General features: G+C 33.1%; 2 protein-coding genes and 1 long non-coding RNA gene across 4 annotated transcripts; all 3 read right to left on the reverse strand.

The window, feature by feature from the left end:
• Positions 1 to 2583: 2583 nt before the first annotated feature.
• On the reverse strand, positions 2584 to 9262 carry LOC25489344 (ARF guanine-nucleotide exchange factor GNOM). Its single transcript, XM_013605259.3, has 3 exons — positions 8950 to 9262; positions 7151 to 7948; positions 2584 to 6751 (listed from the first exon to the last, which is right to left on the reverse strand). The coding sequence occupies exons 2-3, from the start codon at positions 7889 to 7891 to the stop codon at positions 3071 to 3073; spliced, it is 4422 nt and encodes a 1473-aa protein (XP_013460713.1). The 5' UTR covers positions 7892 to 7948; positions 8950 to 9262; the 3' UTR covers positions 2584 to 3070.
• Positions 9263 to 14889: 5627 nt separating this feature from the next.
• On the reverse strand, positions 14890 to 15755 carry LOC112420422 (uncharacterized). Its single transcript, XR_003010470.1, has 2 exons — positions 15410 to 15755; positions 14890 to 15305 (listed from the first exon to the last, which is right to left on the reverse strand). It is a non-coding gene; the product is annotated as an uncharacterized lncRNA (long non-coding RNA).
• Positions 15756 to 15874: 119 nt separating this feature from the next.
• LOC25489345 (thylakoid lumenal 15 kDa protein 1, chloroplastic) lies at positions 15875 to 20058 on the reverse strand. 2 transcript variants are annotated; one of them, XM_013605260.3, is made up of 8 exons: positions 19837 to 20058; positions 19610 to 19744; positions 19221 to 19316; positions 19016 to 19088; positions 18853 to 18914; positions 18194 to 18275; positions 16207 to 16267; positions 15875 to 16118 (listed from the first exon to the last, which is right to left on the reverse strand). In XM_013605260.3, the coding sequence occupies exons 1-8, from the start codon at positions 19948 to 19950 to the stop codon at positions 16067 to 16069; spliced, it is 675 nt and encodes a 224-aa protein (XP_013460714.1). In that variant the 5' UTR covers positions 19951 to 20058; the 3' UTR covers positions 15875 to 16066. The 2 variants fall into 2 exon arrangements, with proteins under 2 accessions (XP_013460714.1, XP_024635440.1); XM_024779672.2 differs by lacking the exons at positions 15875 to 16118; positions 16207 to 16267 and adding an exon at positions 17660 to 17965.
• Between the last annotated feature and the right edge of the window lie 1819 nt (positions 20059 to 21877).

The raw sequence follows: 21877 nt of genomic DNA on the forward strand, positions 1-21877 counted from the left end.
TGAAGAGATTTGAAATTCGAATTTTACATCAAATGTAGTTAAGGCAAAATTTTCCCGCTCTAAATCATAGATTAGGGTTTTAGATGATTTGTGTGCATTGTAGTTTAGGATTAGATAATAAGGATCTTTAACACTTTGTCCTTGAAGAAGAGATTTAGTTAATTTGACAAAACAAGACAAGTTAATTTGAAAAATAGGACTATCTTAACTTGGGAATACTGTTTTTTTGGTTGCTTTTGTGTGATGTGAATATTGGTGTTAATTCCTTTTTGGTGACTCTATGACACTAGCGCTCGCTTTGATAATTTTGACTAATATGTAATCGAAATTTGTACATCATTGGTTTCAATTAGTTTAATCTTAATTATTATGTTGTTTGCCTGATCTCATGAACAAAATATATGCTCTTTTCATCAATCAAGACTTGGTAAGGCTTTGGTAAATATTTTGATAAATATTTCTAATGTTTATGTAATATTCCTTAATTTACTTATTTTTCCTTTGGAACAATTGTTTTACAAGATACGTTATTCAACCCGTGCGAAGCACAGGTTTGTAACTAGTATTTTTTAAAAAAGAAACTTGATGGAATGTTTTGAGGGAATGTAATGTTTTGAAGGAATTCAAATACCTTGAGGTGAATTCCATTGTTTGGATAATAGTTTGAAGAATTTTCAAAAAGATAGAAATTTATGAAGTATTTTGTTCAAGTTAAATGTAGTGAATTTCAAATGACACCTAAAAGTTAAGAATTTCAAAATTCTTCATTTTCATATTTTTTTCAAATTTTACTTTTAGTCCTCAAACTTTCCAAAATTTTCAATTTGACCCCAATAAATTTATAAAAAATTGCAAATTGACCCCCTCAAATTTTCCAAAAATTATAATTTGGCCCTCAAAAATTTTGAATTTGCAAATTGACCCCTAATGTCATTTTTCAAATTTGGCCCAAAAAATTGAAATTTATGAAAGTTGCCCAAAAACGATGACAATAAATTTTTTTATTACTCCATCCAAACAATAATATTTAAGAATGAAAACAATTTAATTGAATCATTTGAATTACCTAGAATTCTAAATTCTTCAAAATTTCTCAAACACTCCATTCAAACACACTCTTAGAGTGTATTTGGATGGGGTAATGTTTTGAGGGAATCTAATGTTATGAAGGAATTCAAATACTTAAAAGGTGAATTCCATTGTTTGGGTAATAATTTGAAGAATTTTCAAAATGATGGAAATTTATGAAGTATTTTTTTTTTACTTTCGCACTAGTTTCCGACCCACCAAAGGTGGGCGACTAATCCGGCTCGTGCGTAGAGGCATGCACACTGGCCAAGTGTTGTTCCCCCTGGAAATCGAACCCGATATTCCCCAGGTACATCCTTGGAAGGAACTCCTTGCCACTGGAGCCCAAGCAACTTAGTTAATTTATGAAGTATTTTGTTCAAGTTAAATTTATAGAGAATTTCAAATGACACCTAAAAGCTAAGAATTTCAAAATTCTTCATTGTTATAATTTTTCAAATTTTGCATTTGGTCCTCAAATTTTCCAAAATTTTCAATTTGACCCCAATAAATTTCCAAAAAATTATAATTTGGCCCCTTAAGTTTTATTATAGCTACTATTATTTCCACAAACATCTCGTTAAAGTCCAACGTGAAGAAGTATTTGAATTCCAGGTCTTAGGTTGGATACCTTATACTCTTTCCCTCCTAAATTATATGATGTTTTAGGTATTCCAAACGTAATAAAAAATGTAATTAATTTTGTGTAGGAAAGAGATATTATGAGTAATTTTACAAAATTGTCTTTAATAAATGATATGAGAAAGATAAATGAAAGAATTGAAAGAAGAAAAAGTAATAAATAATTAATGATATGATAGTTTTAGATGGAGGGAGTAATATACAATGGTGATTGCCTTTATAGTCTATCTATTTTTTTTTATTTTTAAGAAATCTACTTAGTCATGGTGTAAATTGTTTAATTAAATTATTTTATTCTTATGCATCTAATTTTTACTTTTATTTTATTTTGTTATTGACCTACACAGCTACACATACTCAAATAAAAACGTATACAAAGATGGAAAAATGTGGAGACCCAGGATTGAAGGAAGATTCCACATAAAATATCTTCATAAACAAGTCACTAGACTATAACAACTAGGACGGGTTCAATTTTTTTGAAGGGGACTAGGACGAATTCTATGTTGCTGTATCAGTACTTGATAAATATGAAGTCTCTCTAAGCATAAAATGTAGTGCCTTGAACTTCTAAATGATAGTCTGTAATCGGAGTAGAGCTCAATTGTAAATTGTTATTTATTATATACAATCTTTCATAATTAATTCGGCAAAATTAGTATCTAGAGAAATCAAGTATAGTCATGGTAAATTGGTAATGAGTAACACTGAATTGAAAGTAACTATGGAGATATTTTTAAAAATGGAATAGTAAATATTTCATTTGTCAAAAGTTGAGATAACTTACATTTCCCTAATTATTTTATTGAGAAACTCAAATAAGCAAATGCTTGATGAAAATAAGCTGAAAATATGAATGTAAGAGATTGAATGTGCAATAAAAAAAGACAAAATTAAACAATTGGTGAGCCTGAGTTGAAGACTTATTACATATAGTGGCCAAAGCAGCAACTTTGAGCCATTTTGAGTTCTGTACAATTTAACATGATAAAACTAAATACTAGATTTGAGGAAAATTTGAAATTAACAAATGAGGGGTGAAGAGAAGATGTGTGTATATTAGAAGCACCCAACAACAATGAAATATAATTGCTCAAAGCTATGCCTATGTATATAACATATCTCCAACAAAAAATCTCACTAGTATAGTAACAAGAATACTCCGGGGTTACATATTATATGGCAAAAATGGAATACCAAAATGAAGGCAACTTCACTTCATACTTAACTTGATCAACCTGCTCCAGCCATAATAATAAAGATGTCAAATTCTGAAGAATCAAGGGTGGACTGTGAATGTGGCTAGGTTCTTTGGAACAAAGAAAATGCAGTTCAGGAAGTGCAGGCAATAAAGAAAGAATTAACCAATACCGGCACCATCTTGGCCAAGTGTTTCATTTGAAGGAACAGAAATTTTGGCATCACTTTCCAAATCTCCAACTGTTTCAATCTGCTTTTGCTGCAACTGTTCTGCATCATGCTCTTGGAAAACCTCAGACTGCAATGAGGGAGCTATATTCTTCATATGTAGCCATGTCAGTTCCCACAAATTACTTTCAGCTAAACCACTGCTCTCCACTAGTATGCCCCCTGATTTCATAACAACCAATGCGTTCTTCAGAAGCTCAGGAACAGGCAATTGAAGCATTTCACTTCTCTTTCCCCTAACTTTCACCTTCATGTATTTTTCCGCATGACTTAGCACACCCACCCATAGTTTGCAGAAGGCTTCTTCCAGTTGTGATAGTTCTTGGAGTAATAGGAGAAAAACTTTAAATAAGAGCTTCAAGGCAAGAGTAAGTGTTTCTTCTATGTTCCGGTAATCCTTTTGAGAGCGTTCCTGAGAAATATCAAGCAGGTCATCCAGCAAGGTGAAGATCACTTGATCGAAACACTGTAACCACAAATCACCTGGGAGATGAGTCTTGCCAGCTTCTGTCATGCACTTCTGCAAAGATAACAGTGCGTGATTTCTAACCTCCTCTCTTTGGTCCAAGCATACTTTCCTTAGTCCTTGTACTAACCTCAACCACATTTCCCCAATATCTTGCAACATCTTGGCCACTTCCTCTTCTTTTGCTGCTTGCTTTGCATCACTAGTCCACTTTTGCAAACAGTTGAAAGAACCTACCATAAGGTCTAGTGAACCTATGGACCTATCCACCAGTCCTACACGAGACTCGGCAAACTGCCTTGCGGCATCTATGCAGAGAATATAATTAGCAGGGAGCAAGTAATTTCCATCAGACATAATGAACGACAGCGTATCAAATCCAACCTCAGATGCTTCCAAGTGTCTAGCAGTGACGGAAAGCAGCGATGTGATCGTCCGCCATCCTATATGAGATCTAATACGAGATGCATTCGCCTTAACAAGGCGACTGACTTCCTGTGTAATCTGATCATAATATACATCTGCGACCAGTGCATCAAGCTTCAAGATAAGTTGCAGGGACTTTAAAAGTTCATCGGCCATGTTCTCTTTATAAGGAAGTAAGCGATGGCAAATCCTCAGAAGTCCAAAAACAGCCTTTTCTACCAGTGCACATGGCATCACGGTTGATTTAACAATATTGGATATGTGCTCATAAACACCCTTCCATATAAGCCCAATCCTGTCCCTGTTATTCAGAGTGATTGCTACCAGCAACTCCAGGCAGAAAACAGAAGTGTCTTCATTCTGAGATTTTTTGCTCCCCTTCTGAGATTGAGCTCCAGCATTGATGAGTGATCTTACCAACTGCAATAGGGATTCAGCCTGCAAGAATTTACTTTCAGTGAATATGCTGTCGATGTGACACTTTTGAATTGTTTGTACGGCTTGATGATGAGCGGCCAGTTGTTCTTCGGTTGGTATTGCTCTTGGCTCATCAGTGGCAAGAGATAACAGTTGACTAAACCTGCTCAATAACCCCGAGGATCTCTTTGGAGTACTAATAGATTGAAGATGAGTTGATGAGAAAGAATTTGAATTAAGTTTCCCACGTCCAGTTTTTGTAGAAGGCTCTGACTCATCAACTGCATCACTGGCCAAATGAGTGGGAAGAAGGCCTAAGTTGTGCAATCTGAAGATACAATCAAGAATATTCCTCCACCCAGTGCGGATGTAATCACCATACCTACTTGCAATAGTGAAAACAGTCTCAGTTACCATTCGTGCTTTTGTGTCATCACCAAAGGCTAGGACAGATTCCTCAACTGATAATGGATCCAAAATGGTGAAGAACTTACAGAGGCAGACAATCAGATCATCAAGAACATTTTCAAGATGATAGTAAGCAGATATCTTTGCAATAGCTAAGAATCCATCTATACATGTTTGGTATACCTCTTCGTTTTCAGCATTATCAAATACCACAGAAACGGCAGCAATTGTTGGGCCTGACAATATAACAAACATATCATAATCTAGGTATGCTCTGGAATCAGATACGATGTATGGAGCAGTTGTTTTTGACTTGTGTATTAGAGAAATCCACCGACTTGGGGTCATTCCAGGAGATCCAAAGCCTGATTCAGGGGTTGTGCGGATTTCATTCTTACAAATTGAATGGTAGATCTCTGACAGGAATTCTCGAGGTAGATCGTTGCCGCCATTTATGTGTCTATTATTCCGGATAAAATCTGTTTCTGTCATCTTCTTTTTGACCTGCACATTGTGCTGATCCGTATTAAGCATTATAATTGAGTATGACAACACAAGAGCAGCATCCTTATTAGCTAGGATATGCGGTGACTGTTCATAATATCTCTCAGAGAAAGCTTCAAGCACCCTATGTATCTTCTGTGATTCTCCAGGCAGCCTAAAAGTCTCCAGAAATATGCGCAGGGCTGTGTCTAAGGTCATATCTTGGAAATCAAACGTTCTAGCAAATTCACGAAGAACCTGAACACAGAATTCATCATGATTTCCTAAGAAATCACCAATGACATTCTTATCCAATCCAGCGGTGAATCTGAAAAAGCAGGCAACACTTTGGGGATCACGTTTGTCGGGCAAAAGATGTGCTCCTTGGAGAAACTCAAGGCCTTTCTTAGCATCATGATTGAAGTGATCAGCTCCAATCATCAATCTTCGCTTGAAGTACTTTCTTCGGCGGACAAAAGGAACCCAATCATTTGGGTCACCAAAATTTTCACAATGCTCCAGCCAGAACGGTATGTACTCTTCAAAATTCACAGGAGAATGTTCAGAATTGACAAATCCATTACCTATCCTATCGGCCATTCCCTGCATTACAGCAATAAGACCATCCAAAGCAAGAATATGCATGGAAGATAATGGATTATTTACAGGAAAAGCACTTTTGGACAACAAATTAGCAATATCTTCAAAGACATTACTGCAAGAAATGTCACAATCAAAGTTAACATACATCTCCACCATGAATGTCTTTTGCCTGCACAAATCAACAAGTGCCTCCATCAAAACCTCCTGTTGCTGATATGAAGCCCCATATTTGCTTTGTGCAAGCCTCAAAATCACACAAGAAAAAAATGCTTCTAGCTGTAACTTGAGTTCTGTACGAAGATGGTGATACAAATTGAGAACAATGCTACACACCAAAGAAAGTACAAGGGGACTCATTGACAAACCAAATTGCATAAGAATATGGAATACTTCATCTTGAATCAAACTCAGTAATCTAGGGTGATGACGAAAGGAAGGCCCTCCCAACTCAATGGCTGAATTAATCAAAGTTAAGGCAAAAAGAGGCACATCTTCATCAAATGTTAGTGTGTTTGATCTAGGATTCATCCCCATATGCTCAACAACATTCAACAAAGAACACAAGAAGTGGAATATCTCCACCATACAAGGAACTCCATATGGTTCAGTCATGAGCTGCAACTCTCTTATATCGTTCTCCTTATCACTGCTAGCAGTAGTTGTGTTTTCAGGCATTACAGTTACTGTACCAACATATGCAGTACTGGAAGCAAGGCCTGTGGACGAAGGTTGGCCATCATATGCAGAGTTCAGGCTCCCATTTTCAAATTGTCTGCTTTCCGAAGCATGCTCGTTATTTAGCTCACGGGTCTGCAGAAAAAAATATGCATATAAATGAGGGGAAAGAAGGAAGGGAGGTTTAAGTTCATTATTTAATTATAAGCTTTATTTTAGACTAAAGAGCCAGGTATATAATTAGCTATTCAAAACTCTTCAAGATAAGCAGCATACAATTTGTTGAGAATAATATATTAATGGAAATTGAAATTTGCATATAAAATAATAGACAGTAATATCGTAGAGAGTAAAAACCAAGGAAACTTTCGCCTTCAACAAATTTCACATTTTGTAAGCCGGGAATAACAAATAACAGTAAAAATAACCCCCCCTCACCAAAGTCTCCATTTTTCCTCCATAACTTAACAAAATAATCACATAAAAAAGTGCATAATGCAACCAAGACGGATAAAGGTAAAACATATCTTATACCTCTTGTTTTGAAGTGGTGCTCCCATTTATCAACGCGGGCTCTGCAATGTCAATCTCTTGAAGGTGGGAGAATATACACCTAACAAGTTCATGCATTGTATATCGAGCTATCCGCTGCAACAGCTCACCTTTAGTTCCTGCTTGATGAACTATACGGAAGCAGGTATTCACTATGGTACAAATGTGTTGGTTACTAAGTATTACAGATGCTTTGCTTTTGACACATGCTAGAAGTACTTGTAAAATCTTCATTAATACGACTTCTTCTGATCCAGGATCAGTCACCTCAAATCTGCAACTTGTGACAGCATCAACCACCAAGTCCATGGTATCGACAACATTGACAGTGTTTTGATCAATCACGTCCAGAGTTAAGATCTTGTAAACTGACGACAGAGCAACACCTGTAATTGGTGCACCGGTTTCATCTGATTGAATCACATCAAGAAAAGGTTGGAGATACAAGGCAGGATTGATGGAATGCCATTGATTCTGCCATGAGAAAATCTGTCTTCTCAGTGTCTTCAAAGACTGAACGAGGAAGTGCTCTGATTGGTCATCATCTGACATATAATGAACCCCCCATCTAACATTTCTTCGCATAACTGCCAAAACAGAACCAATTTCTGCATTGATCATGCATGCTATCGTAGTTTTGTTAGGATATCCAGCACCAAATTGCTGAGATTGATCCTCTATTCCATTGACACCAGCTGGCATTTGCATGTTTAGATGTCCCATTTTAACAAAAGGATTGACTTGACATTTACTAGAAGAATGCAGAGATGAACAAAAGCCCTAGGAAATGCAATGCAAAAAGATACCAATAAGTACAGTGATAATGAGTAACACAAATTATCCAAACTCAACAGATGCAATGTACAAAGATATGAAAATCGGCCTTGGGACCTGCTACAACTAGAAAATCTTGTGAAATCCACCATGGAGTGAATATGTAAGAGATCATGTATACAAACCCAATCAAAAAGAGACCATACTTCAAAATTAGCTTGTAATATAAGGGGTGTCTCTCTTTATAAACTCTTTTCAAGCCTTATCTCCTTTCATTGTGGGACTTGCATTTTTCTCACTACACCCCCTCAAGCCCAACCCTATCGAGTTTGGTGCGAGGATAATTTGGTGGGGGTTCAAATGGATGGCCTTCGATACCATATATTAGTAGAGAAAGAGAAGGAAAACAAAATGCATTGATTGATATCGAACAACTTTGTATAAACTATTTTTAAAATCATCCAAGCACAGGAATACCTATCAACAATTCTAACAAACCACAACTCACAGGGAAAATTATTCACGTTGAAACAAAGTAAACAACATTTTCATGCATTGACCTTAGCAGGCACAAAATGTTCAGGCTTCGGCACAGATCAGTAGAAGATAGTTGCAAAACATCTCAATTTTACTAATTATTACTAAGAAACAGTAATATTAAATCTTCACCGGCAAGTGAAATGCAGCAAATGAATGTGGGTTTTGGTTGGTTTGACTCAAAGTTAAAAAATTTAATCTGTAAAGTTAAACTTTTTCAGATCACATTAGAAGCAGGTTCATGAAAGAAGTCAATTCAGATGGAATCCATAACCACATGGCATGAAATTGCGAAAATGAATTGGTTAGATCTGACATTGAATCCAATCCCTCTGATCAACCCCATTTCCGTGACAATCCATAAAGATGATCTAATCCAATGGGCATAATAACACATTTTGGAATCAAACTAAAATTTTACAAAAATATTAAGAATGAAGATGAAAGCAGAGACGAAGACGAAAACTTACAGAGAAAGTGATGGGTTTGGGGCATAAATCGAAGCTGGTTCAGTTACATTGATTGGAGGAGTGTGGAATTGGAAATCATCCGAGAAGATTCCTACGATGCAGTTGTTGGGATCTTCTTCTTCTTCTTCTTCGTTATTTGGATTTGGAATTGTGTGTGTTATACCCTTTCTTCACAGGTTACTATAGCAATCTCAATTTTCTCTGTTTTCACATTTCTCTGCTACACACATCGTCATCATCATCATATTCATTCATTCATTCATACATACCTGCTTAAAATTTCTATATACTATGTTTCTTCGTAAATTTGTAAATAAAGGTATGTTTGTATTAATATTAAAATCAAATCAAATTTAATGTACAAAAATTGTTAAAATGTTTTTTCAAAAAAAAAAAATTGATAAAATGTTTTTTCAATGTTACCAGAAACAAAAAAAAATGACAGCAAATAACTAAGATCATTGTTTATCCTTTAAAAAAAAAAACTAAAACCATTGTATATATTTTATAGTTATAGTGAATAAATCACCTAATTCAATTTAAAGTTTTTTATAAAGTTAAAAATTAATATGTAAAATAAATATAAAATGACACAAAATGCTTTTTTGTCTTTTTTTTTTTTTACAAGCAAAGCTCAAAGAGAAAAGAAAACTAAGAAATTAAACGGATGTTCCTAGACATACAAGCTCCTAGAAATACCGTCAAACAAAAGACTTTGAAGTTCACTAAGAGGAGTCTACATGATATGAAAATCTAAAAAATCCATCAAAATGCTTAAATTAGCAAGTCAACCTGGATTTATGTTGCTTTCACGCCAAAATGGGTAATTTTGACCGTCCGACTTAAACTCAAAAGCTTTCGAACACACCTAACCAAAGTATAAGTCGTTCTACTAAATGCAATTTTCTATAAACATGTCGACCGAGATATTTGAGTCACTTTCCGCTATAAGATTATGATGTTCTCCCTCCATGCCATGTACAAACCTAGGTACATGTGTAACGCCCACTTTCGTTAAATTGTTATTTAATCGAGTTTAGGCGATTATATTATATTTATATAATATATGCATGATTTTGGTATGCTTTGATGATTTACGATGATTTGAATGATTTGATCGATGACGTGATAAGTTATGAGTTTTGGAAGATTTGATAAGGATATGAGAATTATTTTATTGTTAAATAAAATAAAGATTTGAAAATAATATAAAATATTTAGTTAAGGGCTGTTTTGATATTTTAGATAGTTTTGGGGGAGAAAGTGAGATAAGATAAGTAATTAAGAAGAGATATAAATAGGGAAGACCTAATTGTTAGAAAAACTGATTGTACGTGAAAACTTTTGGAAAAAGGGAGAAAAGCTTAGAGAGGAGCAAGAGACCAAGAGGGCTGCGATTTTCTGCAAATTTAAGGTAAGGGTGAGACTAATAACTCAGTAATATTAGTTGTTGTAATTCTGATGAGTAATTAGCAAGAATTAGGATTAATTGGAGAAAACGAAAACTAGGTCAAATCCCTAGAATTTGAGATTAAACGGTAGGAATTGATTAGATTGCTGTAAAAAGTGTTCATGGACCTTAGATTATGTTTAGGATCAACTTTGGAATCAATACTAGGCTTAGAACCATGTGGATCGACGGATTTTTGTGATTTTAAGAAACCTGGCCGTAGCGACATTCATCGTTCGCCACGGCGAGCTATGATCCTCGTCTCGCGAGTGATGATCTTCATCGCTCGCCTCGCGAGCCCTTTCCTTTCGCCTCGCGAGTGTTCTGGTATTGCTCGCCATGGCGAACAACCCTTCCTCGCCTCGCGAGCTTAGGCAGAGAGCATGTTAGATTTTGTGTTTCGACCTTTTTAGTTGGACCTTGAGTGCCTGAACATACCTAGGAATGATTAGGAATGAATGTAGGGCAAGATTAGACCCAGAACAACTTTAGTTTGGGAATTGTTTCGTACTCGCCATGGCGAGCAAGAACTCTCGCCTCGCGAGCACCTCCAGCCTTGAGTGTTATGAGTGTTTGTGCGATCTGTGTCGCACGTTTTGATCAAGAGCGAACCCCCTTATGATAATAAGACCTAATGATGACGTTAAATGCAGTCTGTAAAGCTGTTTAAGATATGTTGATATTGATTGAGTATGATTAATGTATTGTACATTTATGTAAGATATGGAAGTTTAATTATGACATAGTTGATGTGCTATTGATATAATGATATCATCCTGTTATGTGACTTGATTATGTTGCTGCTGTTATTTAACTAAGTGAATTGTATATATTTATATATGATGAAATGATGACGTTTAGCTCCAAGTTGTTGGATGCATGTTGATATGTTGATTACGATGTTTTGTTCATGAGAGTCCATGCATATCATTTCATTGAGCTTAGTCCTCACCACGTTTATTAGGAGCTTTGTCCTCCGCACGATTATTAGGAGCTTTGTCCTCCGCACGATTAAAGTATATTAATACTTATGATGACGATTGGTACCACATGCATATAAAGTGTCTAAGAGCATTATCACATTGTCATGTCCATAATGCCATGTTGTTGATGACGATTGATTATGTGAATACGTGATACTTGTTATATGATTATGCAAAGTTATTTAAGAATGAATATGATGTTAATGTTAATTATGATTCGAATTACTTGATTAATATTATTTTGTTATGAAATCTCACCCCTTCTGCTTGAAAATGTTGCCCTTCGTATGGGTAACTTGCAGGTGATCGTGTTTAGTGTGCAGTTGCTTCTGTGAGTGGCCTTGCCTCACTGTGTCGTCTAGGTCGCTCTGATACGTAACGGGATGGGGTTATATGCTATAACATGCTTCATTCTTTTACGTGAACTGCTATGATAATTTCTGTTTGATTAACTCTTTTGAGATACTTTGTTGGGGCCTGCGTGCCAAAATGATTATGTTTATGAACTATATTTTCCGCTGCATTGTTAAGATAAATCGTTGAAGGTTAAATCATTATTTAACAGACATTTGGTTTATGTTTTATGTGATACCTCGTTGTTTATGATGCTTACTCTGATAAATGTTTTAAGAAATTTTATATTGGAAAAACGGGGTGTTACAACATGCCCCATATTTCGACATGAAATCATCACACATTCCAATCTTCTTGAATTAGTCTTTGATCCATCTGCCATCAGAGTTCCGAAGAAGCCCTTATACCCTGCAAGAGTATCATATCCGTTCTAAGCACCATCACAATTAAGCTTCACCAAATCAATCAAAAATTACATCCAACCAATGTTATTTTGTCTAAACTAATCGATTTAAAATAAAAATTACCTTAGAGCATCCACATTTGAGTTCTTTATTTTTTAATACCAAAATGTATCTTACATATGCATATTCCCCTTCTCTTAAAAAAATGCATATCCTCATTTATAATTTTTTAATAATGATACCCAAATTCTTTCTAAATAATAATAGTCAATAAACATTCAATTCTTTCAACCTAGCACATACAATTAACTATAGGGTTAATTAAGTTTTTGATCCCATAAATATCTGCAGTTTTGTTTTTAGGCCCTATAAAAAGAAATCACACTTTTTAGTCTCTACAAAATTTTCCGTTACTGTTTTTAGTCTCTATTAAATTAAAATTTGTTTAATTATGCTTAAAATTTTAAATTTTTTATATACTTGTTTAAAACATTATAAAAGATTCCGCCGCAATAAATTAGCTCAAAATTTTATTTTTAGGTCCAAATTTTCGTTAGTTTTATCTTGAATTTTTGGCGTTTTAAAAAAATTATATTTAATTCATTACATGTTAAAAAATTCTAATTTTTTATGAAAGAGATTATTATAATGTTCTTAACATGTCTGCTAAAAATCATTTAAAAATATAAAAGTTTAAGTATAATTAAACAAATTTCAATTTAAGGGACCAACACATACTTTTAGTTCTTGTAAAATTAAAATTTGCTTAATTGTGCTTAAACTTTTAAATTTGTAACATATTTTTCACATACTTACTTAGAATATTATACAACTCCGCAAAAAAGTATCTTAAAATTTTATTATTAGGTCCAAATTTTCATTAATATAATCTTGAAAATTTGGCTTTTAAAAAAATTCATATTTAATCCATTACATGTTAAAAAACTAAAAAAAAATATAAAAGAGTATCTTACAATGTTATGAACATGTATGTAAAAAAAATTTCAAAAATTTAGAAGTTTAAGCATAATTAAACAAATTTTAATTTAAGAGGGACTAAAAACACTAATAGAAAATTTTGTAGGGACTAAACAGTGTGATTTATTTTTATATGGACTAAAAACAAAACTACAGATATTTATAGGGATCAAAAACTTAATTAACCCTTAACTATATATCATTATACTTCAATCTTTAAAAAAAAGCATTATACTTCAACATTTTTTTTTATGTAACGTATGGGTCCAACAAAGTGAGGGTGTGCTTATTTTTTTTTTTTTTAGGTTAAGTAGCCTAGTGGCTAGAACTCACACAATTAAATTGTGGAGAAGTGGGGTGTCCAGGGTTCGAACCCCGACCCCTGCATATAATATGCAATATCCCTACCAACTGAGCTAAGCTCACGAGGATATGAGGGTGTGCTTATTAAACATCTCTATTTCAATATTTATAACTTAATTTGATATATATTAAATTATTTATCACATTAAAATTAGAATATTAGAATTTAAAATTTATCTTTATGTTATATATTTTTATTAAATGATATCTGTAATACAAATATTACACGCTTTTCTGAGAGGAATAATTACTATTGTTTTGACATAGCCAAACTTAACTTATTTCATTCATCAAAGTAGTCATAATGCATTCGAGAATATAAATTATATAATAAAAAATATAATGACTTGCAAAAGATAATGCCATTGTAGCTAACAAATTAGCAACATTTTTTTTACGTAACAAATGTGCAACATTGTTGGCTTGCCGTCGAATAAAACTAAACCTAAAGTTTTATAAAGAACTTCCTACAAACATTTAAAACAGCACCAAATTATGACTTTTGACAAATCTTATTCAAAATATCGTCCACCACTAGCTTGCTATCTAGTTCTATCGCCACACGAGTAAAACCTGAATTCATAAACCACAAAAGTGCTTGCTTTAGGCCACATGCTTTCGCTTCTTGAGATGTCGGTTGACCATTTTTCATATTGTTTGAGCACAAATAAATTCACCTCTTTCATTTTTAACGTATATATTGGCACCAAAACAATTTTTTTTATATAACATACGGGGTTGGAATTTTTGTTTTATTCAACCAAAAGTATAAAAAATCATATTTTGTTAAAACATTCTAATTTTTTTTAGGAGAGATTTTTACAATATTCTATACATTTCTGCACAATTTCATGAAAAAAATACATGAGTTGACTTAAAAATAGGGACCAAAAGTGCTTATTGAAAATTTTATAGAGACTAAAAGTCGAATGAAATATTTAGAGGAATTAAAATGAAAATTTGATATATTTATAAGAACCATAACAATTAGGATGTATGTGGGGACTGGGGGTGTCGTGGCATGATATTTTCCTCTTTGGTTTCACTTTGCCTGCTTGCGAACAAGAGTTGTGTGCTGAAGATATCTCTTGCTAAAGGTTTCAAGTACAATAATATTGATATTACCATACTTATCCTGAGCTTAATCAAATAGCTCGTGTTTTAGTCAAATTTGGTCTTGATGTTTCTCCTGCTTCCTGTGCTATATTGATAGATATGAGTTTTGTCACCTTTTCAATGGATTTTTTTCCCTTTTGTTTTTTGTCCGGGGCTCTCCCCTTTTCTCTCATAAACAAAGTCACAAGGTCATTCATCAAATAGCTTTACTTTGGTGAATCATTTATAAGTTAATCAAATTGATTGGTGAAGCACATGGATATGTTGAAGTAGAGACTAAGAAGAGTGTGGATTAAAGGAAGAGGAAAACTCATGTATCTTATTTGAACCAAATCTTGTATCTTGGAGTGTTCTAAGAAACAAGTATCGGCTGCATGCTACGACAATGTGGCGCACACACAGCTAAATTTCTATGGCTACAATTTGTCATGAATGAACTACATGTTCCTTTTCACACTTCTATGTTGTTATGTGATAACCTCAATGTCGCTCTACTTTCTTATGATCCAGTTTTGCATGCTTGTACAAAGCACATAGAATTGGACATTCATTTTGTCTAGAAATAGGGATTGTCTAAATCTGTAGTTGTCCTTCATGTGTATGTCGTTGACCAACATCCGAATTCATTCACACGTCACCACCATCAACTCGATTTAAAGAGCTTCGCACCAAACTCAATGTGTTTACCTTTCTGCAACCACCTTGACTCTGAGAGGGGATATCAAAGTATGTTATGAAGAGCACCAGTGCCTTGCACTAATTGAAACGGTTATTCAGTTATATGACAATTAGTCATTAGTTAGGGTCTTAACTGTAATGACTTCTATCTACAGCAATGATGTAAGAACTTCAGAGTAATGAAATCTTTGCTTCATTTTTGTCTTCCAGTTACCCTCTTCCTCTACATCTCATGCTTCACTACCTTCGATGAGATAGGTTTTGGTCCAACTTATTCCTAGCAGTAAACCTGAAGACCTATTATTAAAATGCAAATTTTAACGATGCATAGTTTGTGAATTGGATTTTTCATTATAGTAATAAGCATGGAATAATCATAAATTAGGCGATTAGTGACTAAAAAAATAACAAATCACCAGAAGGGATGAATATGTTAAGAATCAAAGAATAATTTATGACACCTAATATACAACAAAATATTTGCTTTGAGAATGTCAGCTTTGACGTGATATACAAATTTTAACGATGCATAGTTTGTGAATTGGATTTTTCATTATAGTAATAAGCATGGAATAATCATAAATTAGGCGATTAGTGACTAAAAAAATAACAAATCACCAGAAGGGATGAATATGTTAAGAATCAAAGAATAATTTATGACACCTAATATACAACAAAATATTTGCTTTGAGAATGTCAGCTTTGACGTGATATACATTATATTTGACTTTATTGAAAGTGTTCATTTTAATAAATTCAAAAGTTACGGTTTGATTATCAGCAACGGAATGCTAATTGCACAGCAATGTATCACGTGTAGCATTTCCAGTTGTTGAGTTCACTCTGTCACGAGAAACAACTTCGTTAGCAATGAAGCATATACATGTAGACAGGAAAATGGGATCATTTAGACATATAATATATATCTTACCCATCAGCAATTTTGCAGAGGAACTCACGTTGATCTTCTCTTAGTGGTACATCAGTGAAATCTGGCTCAGAGCAAGATAATTATATACAAAACATTGTTAAACTCATCATATAGTTTTTCTAACATCAAATTCTTGAGAAAAAAAATCTAAATCTTCACTCATAGTGTTAATATCTTGAAATGTGAGTTTTCTACTTCTAATTAGTATCATAATAAAGAACAATTCCAGTAAATAAATAACAAAACATTTACATCAAGTTGTATCTTATCCTCAAGCAGGGGTTGTATCAACCTAGGCAGCCTTGGCCGACAGAAAAGCTAGCCATAAGAAAGTAAATTCAGTGTGGCAGAATTTAAAATGTTCTGATTTCGAGTCTTACAATTATTAAAGAGAAAATTGAACTAGCTTGTGTCATAAAATAGATGGTAGAGTTAGGTTGTTTAGGTATATGTAGAAAAGGTCCATAATAGCTTAGATATAGAGTTTCCTAAATGACTATCTTCTGCCCTGCTCCCAAGGATATCGCACGTTTACAGGAGAAAACTATACCAGGTGAAAAAGACGAATTGTTTAGAGTTTAGACTATAACTAATCCCTAGACCTGAACAAACTCAATGCTTTGCGCTGCGGGTCAAATTAAGACCAAGTCTATTTAAGCAAATGACAATTGAAGAAAAATTATAAGGTGATCATTCAATTATGACTAAAAATTACAAGTAAAAAATTGATTTTATTTTAATATTTTACCATGTACTCAAACTCAAAATATGACTCTTACAATAGCACTTTACTACAAGTATGCTGTCTAAACTAACATATTTCACCTTTAATATTTTGTTTCAAAAAGCCTCATCACAACATAATAGAACTAGCAATTAGGGGTGAGAGGTGAGTAAGTAACGGGTTGAGACAGATTATAGCCAACCCCAACTCATCCTTAAATTTTGATCTGATCAATTCTTTAGACCATAACTTATCCCTAGACCCGAACAATCCTGAAGCTTTGCAGGTCAAATTGGACCGAGACATGACGACTCTTAAGGATGAGTTTGGTCCTGCTCACCTAAACGTCATGCTTGAATTTTTACATTAGACTATCTTATTCTGATGTATAACCTTCTGTATATCAAAGCCATATTAAATCTAATTCAAGTTGTAGATCAGAGTTAGATTTAATATGGCTTTGTAGATCAGTAGACCTATTTGAGGGAAACAGAACAACTCTCCTACCGTCTATTTTAACTACTAACACTCAAATTCAAAACCTTACTTAAGGGGAACTGGATTACTTTAATAGTTGCTTGCACTAGACTTAATATAACATATGAGCTGCATCTCTAGTATGTCCAATTTTTTTTGCAAGTTTACTAGTTACGGAAGGTAATAACAAAATGAAGGGAAATCACTATTCTCAAAAGTACTATGCAATTACCTTTGCAATAAGCATCCACGTTTTGTTTATAACAGAACAATCACAAATTATTTTAACGAGTGTTGTTGATATAGTTACATAACTAACATAGTCCGAATATGGCATTCCTAATTTGATCAAATTTCCGGTTCTTGGAATGAGAATGAATAAAACTTGGTAGTTACTAATTCTATTAAGATCAGGATTTACAGGGTTTCCCTAGACATTTAGATTCCGTTTCAGTAATGATGAATTCAGAATTTTCCCCCCGAAGAACTCGCTTTCCATGTCTTTTCCTTTCTTTCGGTTGCATGCTATTCTCTTCTTTCTCTCTAACCCCTACGCTCCTATAGTATTTTTATATAAGTCAGTTGAAATCCAAAATCAGTTCTATGTCAATAATCTGCCTATAACTAATTAACATAACTATCAATTAGTTAATTAATCACCAGTCATATCAATAACCTTCAATTATTTGAAAGCTAATATGAGATAAAAACACACTTTTTAAAAACCATACTCCCCCCAAAAATTCCAATAATAGCATAGAATAATTTATTGATACCACTACATACCGGCGCCTGTAATATTTGATCCCTTAAAAGATGTATTTCCCGTTACAAGTGCACCTTCCAAATTAGCATTGCTCAAATTTACCTGCAGAAAGCGGTAATGCAACACACCAAATTGAGAAATGGCAGAAGAAAACATTTGTTAATTACAGTGATTTGAGGCACGTTTTCAGCTTCAACTAAATTAATACTTGTAGGACTAAAAAGTATAGTACATAGAACAGATTTGTAGAGTTCACTATAAGATTGTTTTGACAGGGCAAACTTATGACATTTCATTAGCTCTCTTGTAAGATATATCCCTTGAATATTCTAATTTGCCATTTTAATTTAATTTCTTACCATTCTTTTCGAACATTTATCACTTCTCTTCTTCAAATAATATAACAAAGGAACATATAAGTATAACTCTTTATTAGGTTGTTGAATACTGGAATTGTGTGTTTAACTGTATATTATCAATTTCCCTCCTTTCAATCACTGCTATTAAGCAAAGTTTTGAACAAGGATGATGATAACAACATAGCAAATAAAAAGTTCTTATGTTAATAAAGAAATTATATTGGCGTAAGGGTGATATCTATTAACCGGTAATAAGCAGCAATTATCTAAAATTAAATTCCCATCACATCCTATCATAATGAGCATGAAAAAAGACTCACCTTTGTCACATTTGCCAGGGAAAAGTCTGCACTTCTAAGATCAGTATCCGAAAGATCAGCACCTGACATGACAAAGGGTGGGGAGATATTGAATGTAAATGGAAATGACAAGCCATGTGTGTATACTACATTCATTGTGATACATTTTTGGTGTTGGCCAAACCTGTTAAATCAGCATCAAAGAAGCTAGCACCTAACAATTTTGCACCTTTAAAATTGGCTTGTCGCAGTATGGACTGTAATGTAACAGGTAAATAATAATAAGATAACATGTCACATTCTGATCTAAAACACCCAATTTGACTAAACCCATCATCAAATCAACTTAAACTTTCTTCTTTTTTTCTTAAAGAAATAAAAAACTACACCGTTTTGAAGTCTTGCTTGATGAGTGTCTTGCCACTGAAATCTTTTCCAGAAAGATCCTGTCCTCTAGTAACCCCTTGACCATATGGACCTCCACCCTGCATTGATCACCAAACCATACCCATCATTTGTTAACCAAAAAAGAATAAAACTTGAACAAATGGAGTTCAAATTCTCTCCTAAAAACTACAAACTGTTAAATTACATTATGATTAGCTATCTACGAACACTAATACAGACACGGACACCAACCAAGATACATACACACCACGAAGTACTAACAAAAATATGGACACCAGACAACACACTGACATGTGTCGGACACCAGACAAACATTCATATTGAAGTGTAGGCCCTGCATAGTTAGTTAGTAATAGTATTAAGTATATACCTTGAATGCAAGTGCAGGATCAACAAAGAAGAGAGAAGCAGATAGAAGAGCAACTAGAGCTGCACTAGACACTGATTCACCCAATGATAATGCGAGTTTCTGAGATGCTTGGTGATTTTGTTTTGGATTGGTTCCCTGTGAAGAGTAGTAGAGTGAAAATTATTAAACTTGAATAAGAGAAAAAAAATGATTCATGAATATAAACTTGTATAGTATAGTATACGAACCAGAAACAGAGAAAGAGGAGTTGGTGAGCTGGTTGAAGAGGAAGGTGTTGACCTTAAGAGATGGTGATGAGGTTTGGAAGTTGAAGGCAAAGAGGCGTTCAGAAAAAGAGCCATTGTTGTATAGTTGCAGTTACAGTTACAGAAGATGCAACTCGATGATGACACATATCAGTCTATTATGCGGATGTGGAATTATTGTGGATAATGTTTCATTTTATGAATTGAATAGTGTCTCAATTTTGCCTCTACATTCATATTCTTTCTTTAAATTGGTTATAAAAATAGTGTTTGTTTTGCTTTTAATGTATTATTGCCCCGTATACGAGATACGATTCGGATACTATACTACAACGATATGTCGGTACGGAAAAAATTTATAAATCAAGATACGATACAGCTGGGATACGTTAATAAAAAATTATAGGGTTAATTAAGTTTTTGGTCCCTATAAATATCTGCAGTTTTGTTTTTAATCCCTATAAAAATAATTCACACTTTTTAGTCCCTACAAAATTTTCCGTTAGTGTTTTTAGTCCCTGTTAAATTAAAATTTGTTTAATTATACTTAAAATTTTAAATTTTTTAATGATTTTTTACATACTTGTTTAAAACATTATAAAAAGTTCCGCCACAATAAATTAGCTCAAAATTTTATTTTTAGGTCCAAATTTTCGTTAGTTTTATCTTGAATTTTCGATGTTTTAAAAAAATTATATTTAATTCATTACATGTTAAAAATTTCTAATTTTTTTATAAAAGAGATTATTATAATATTCTTAACATGTCTGTTAAAAATCATTTAAAAATATAAAAGTTTAAGTATAATTAAACAAATTTCAATTTAACAGGAACCAACACATACTTTTAGTCCTTGTAAAATTAAAATTTGCTTAATTGTGCTTAAACTTTTAAATTTGTAACATATTTTTCACATACTTACTTAGAATATTATGCAAAGTTCATCCGCAAAAAAGTAATTTAAAATTTTATTATTAGATCCAAACTTTCATTAATATAATCTTGAAAATTTGGTTTAGAAAAATTTATATTTAATTCATTACATGTTCAAAAGCTAAAAGAAATTTCAAAAGAGTGTGTTACGATGTTATGAACATGTATGTAAAAAATCTTTCAAAAATTTAGAAGTTTAAGCATAATTAAACAAATTTTAATTTAACAGGGACTAAAAACACAAACAGAAAATTTTGTCTGAACTAAAAACAAAACTGCAGATATTTATAGGGACCAAAAACTTAATTAACCCAAAATTATATAATTAAATGTACAATATAATTATAACCATTTTTTAATATGCAAATATATTAACAAACAAAAGAAACCGGTAGACTCGTAGCACATCAACATAAATATAAATAATATTAACGATTAAGAGAGTGATGATTAGTCAATTACATACACAATATTATACTATATCTAAAAGGAACATTGTTAGTGCTATACTATATCGATCCAAAAAAGAAGCACTATATCCAAAAAATAACACATCAGTACTCAAGAGTTAAGTTATTTTAGTTAACATTAATTGGGAAGTATCGGGGCAGATATCAGTGCATGATAATTATCGGATACTCTCCTGATATGTATCGGGAAGTATAGGATAATTATTATTTTTTTAAAATAAAATTTAATCTTCGGATACTCTCCTGATACGTATCGAGAAGTGTCAAACAAGTATCAGTACAGGATACGCAGGGGATACGATACGTCATCGATTTTGAAGTATCGGGGCTTCACAGATTATTACAAGTGTTTTACAAATGCCAAAAATAATTTTAATTTTAATTCTATAAAGAGTTTAATGGTGGTGGCTTGATCGTTCAAAAAAACTTTGCAAACATGACTAATTAAAATATTTAGAATTACACGTCAATTAATATTTTTAATTTATGATCAAGCATACCAGATTGATATGTGTCAATTAATATTAAATAATATCCAAACAAGCTAATTAACTGATCAGTTAAATATTTAGATGAATGAATAGTTTAAGGGCCTTTTAACATAACTTAATAGTTTTGGG

The sequence above is a fragment of the Medicago truncatula genome, chromosome 3 (genome assembly GCF_003473485.1).
Source record: "Medicago truncatula cultivar Jemalong A17 chromosome 3, MtrunA17r5.0-ANR, whole genome shotgun sequence".
In the NCBI taxonomy this organism is placed as follows: Eukaryota; Viridiplantae; Streptophyta; class Magnoliopsida; order Fabales; family Fabaceae; genus Medicago; species Medicago truncatula.

Bases quoted from the DNA above. Each gene is read 5' to 3' on its own strand.
- LOC25489344 (XM_013605259.3), bottom strand. From the start codon at position 7,891: ATGGGACATCTAAACATGCAAATGCCAGCTGGTGTCAATGGAATAGAG. The intron at 6,752-7,150 runs GTATAAGATATG...TTTTTTCTGCAG, and splicing joins GCACCACTTCAAAACAAGAG to ACCCGTGAGCTAAATAACGA.
- LOC25489345 (XM_013605260.3), bottom strand. From the start codon at position 19,950: ATGGCTCTTTTTCTGAACGCCTCTTTGCCTTCAACTTCCAAACCTCAT. The intron at 19,317-19,609 runs GTATATACTTAA...TGATCAATGCAG, and splicing joins ATCCTGCACTTGCATTCAAG to GGTGGAGGTCCATATGGTCA. The intron at 18,915-19,015 runs GTTTGGCCAACA...TTGTCATGTCAG, and splicing joins CTTTGATGCTGATTTAACAG to GTGCTGATCTTTCGGATACT.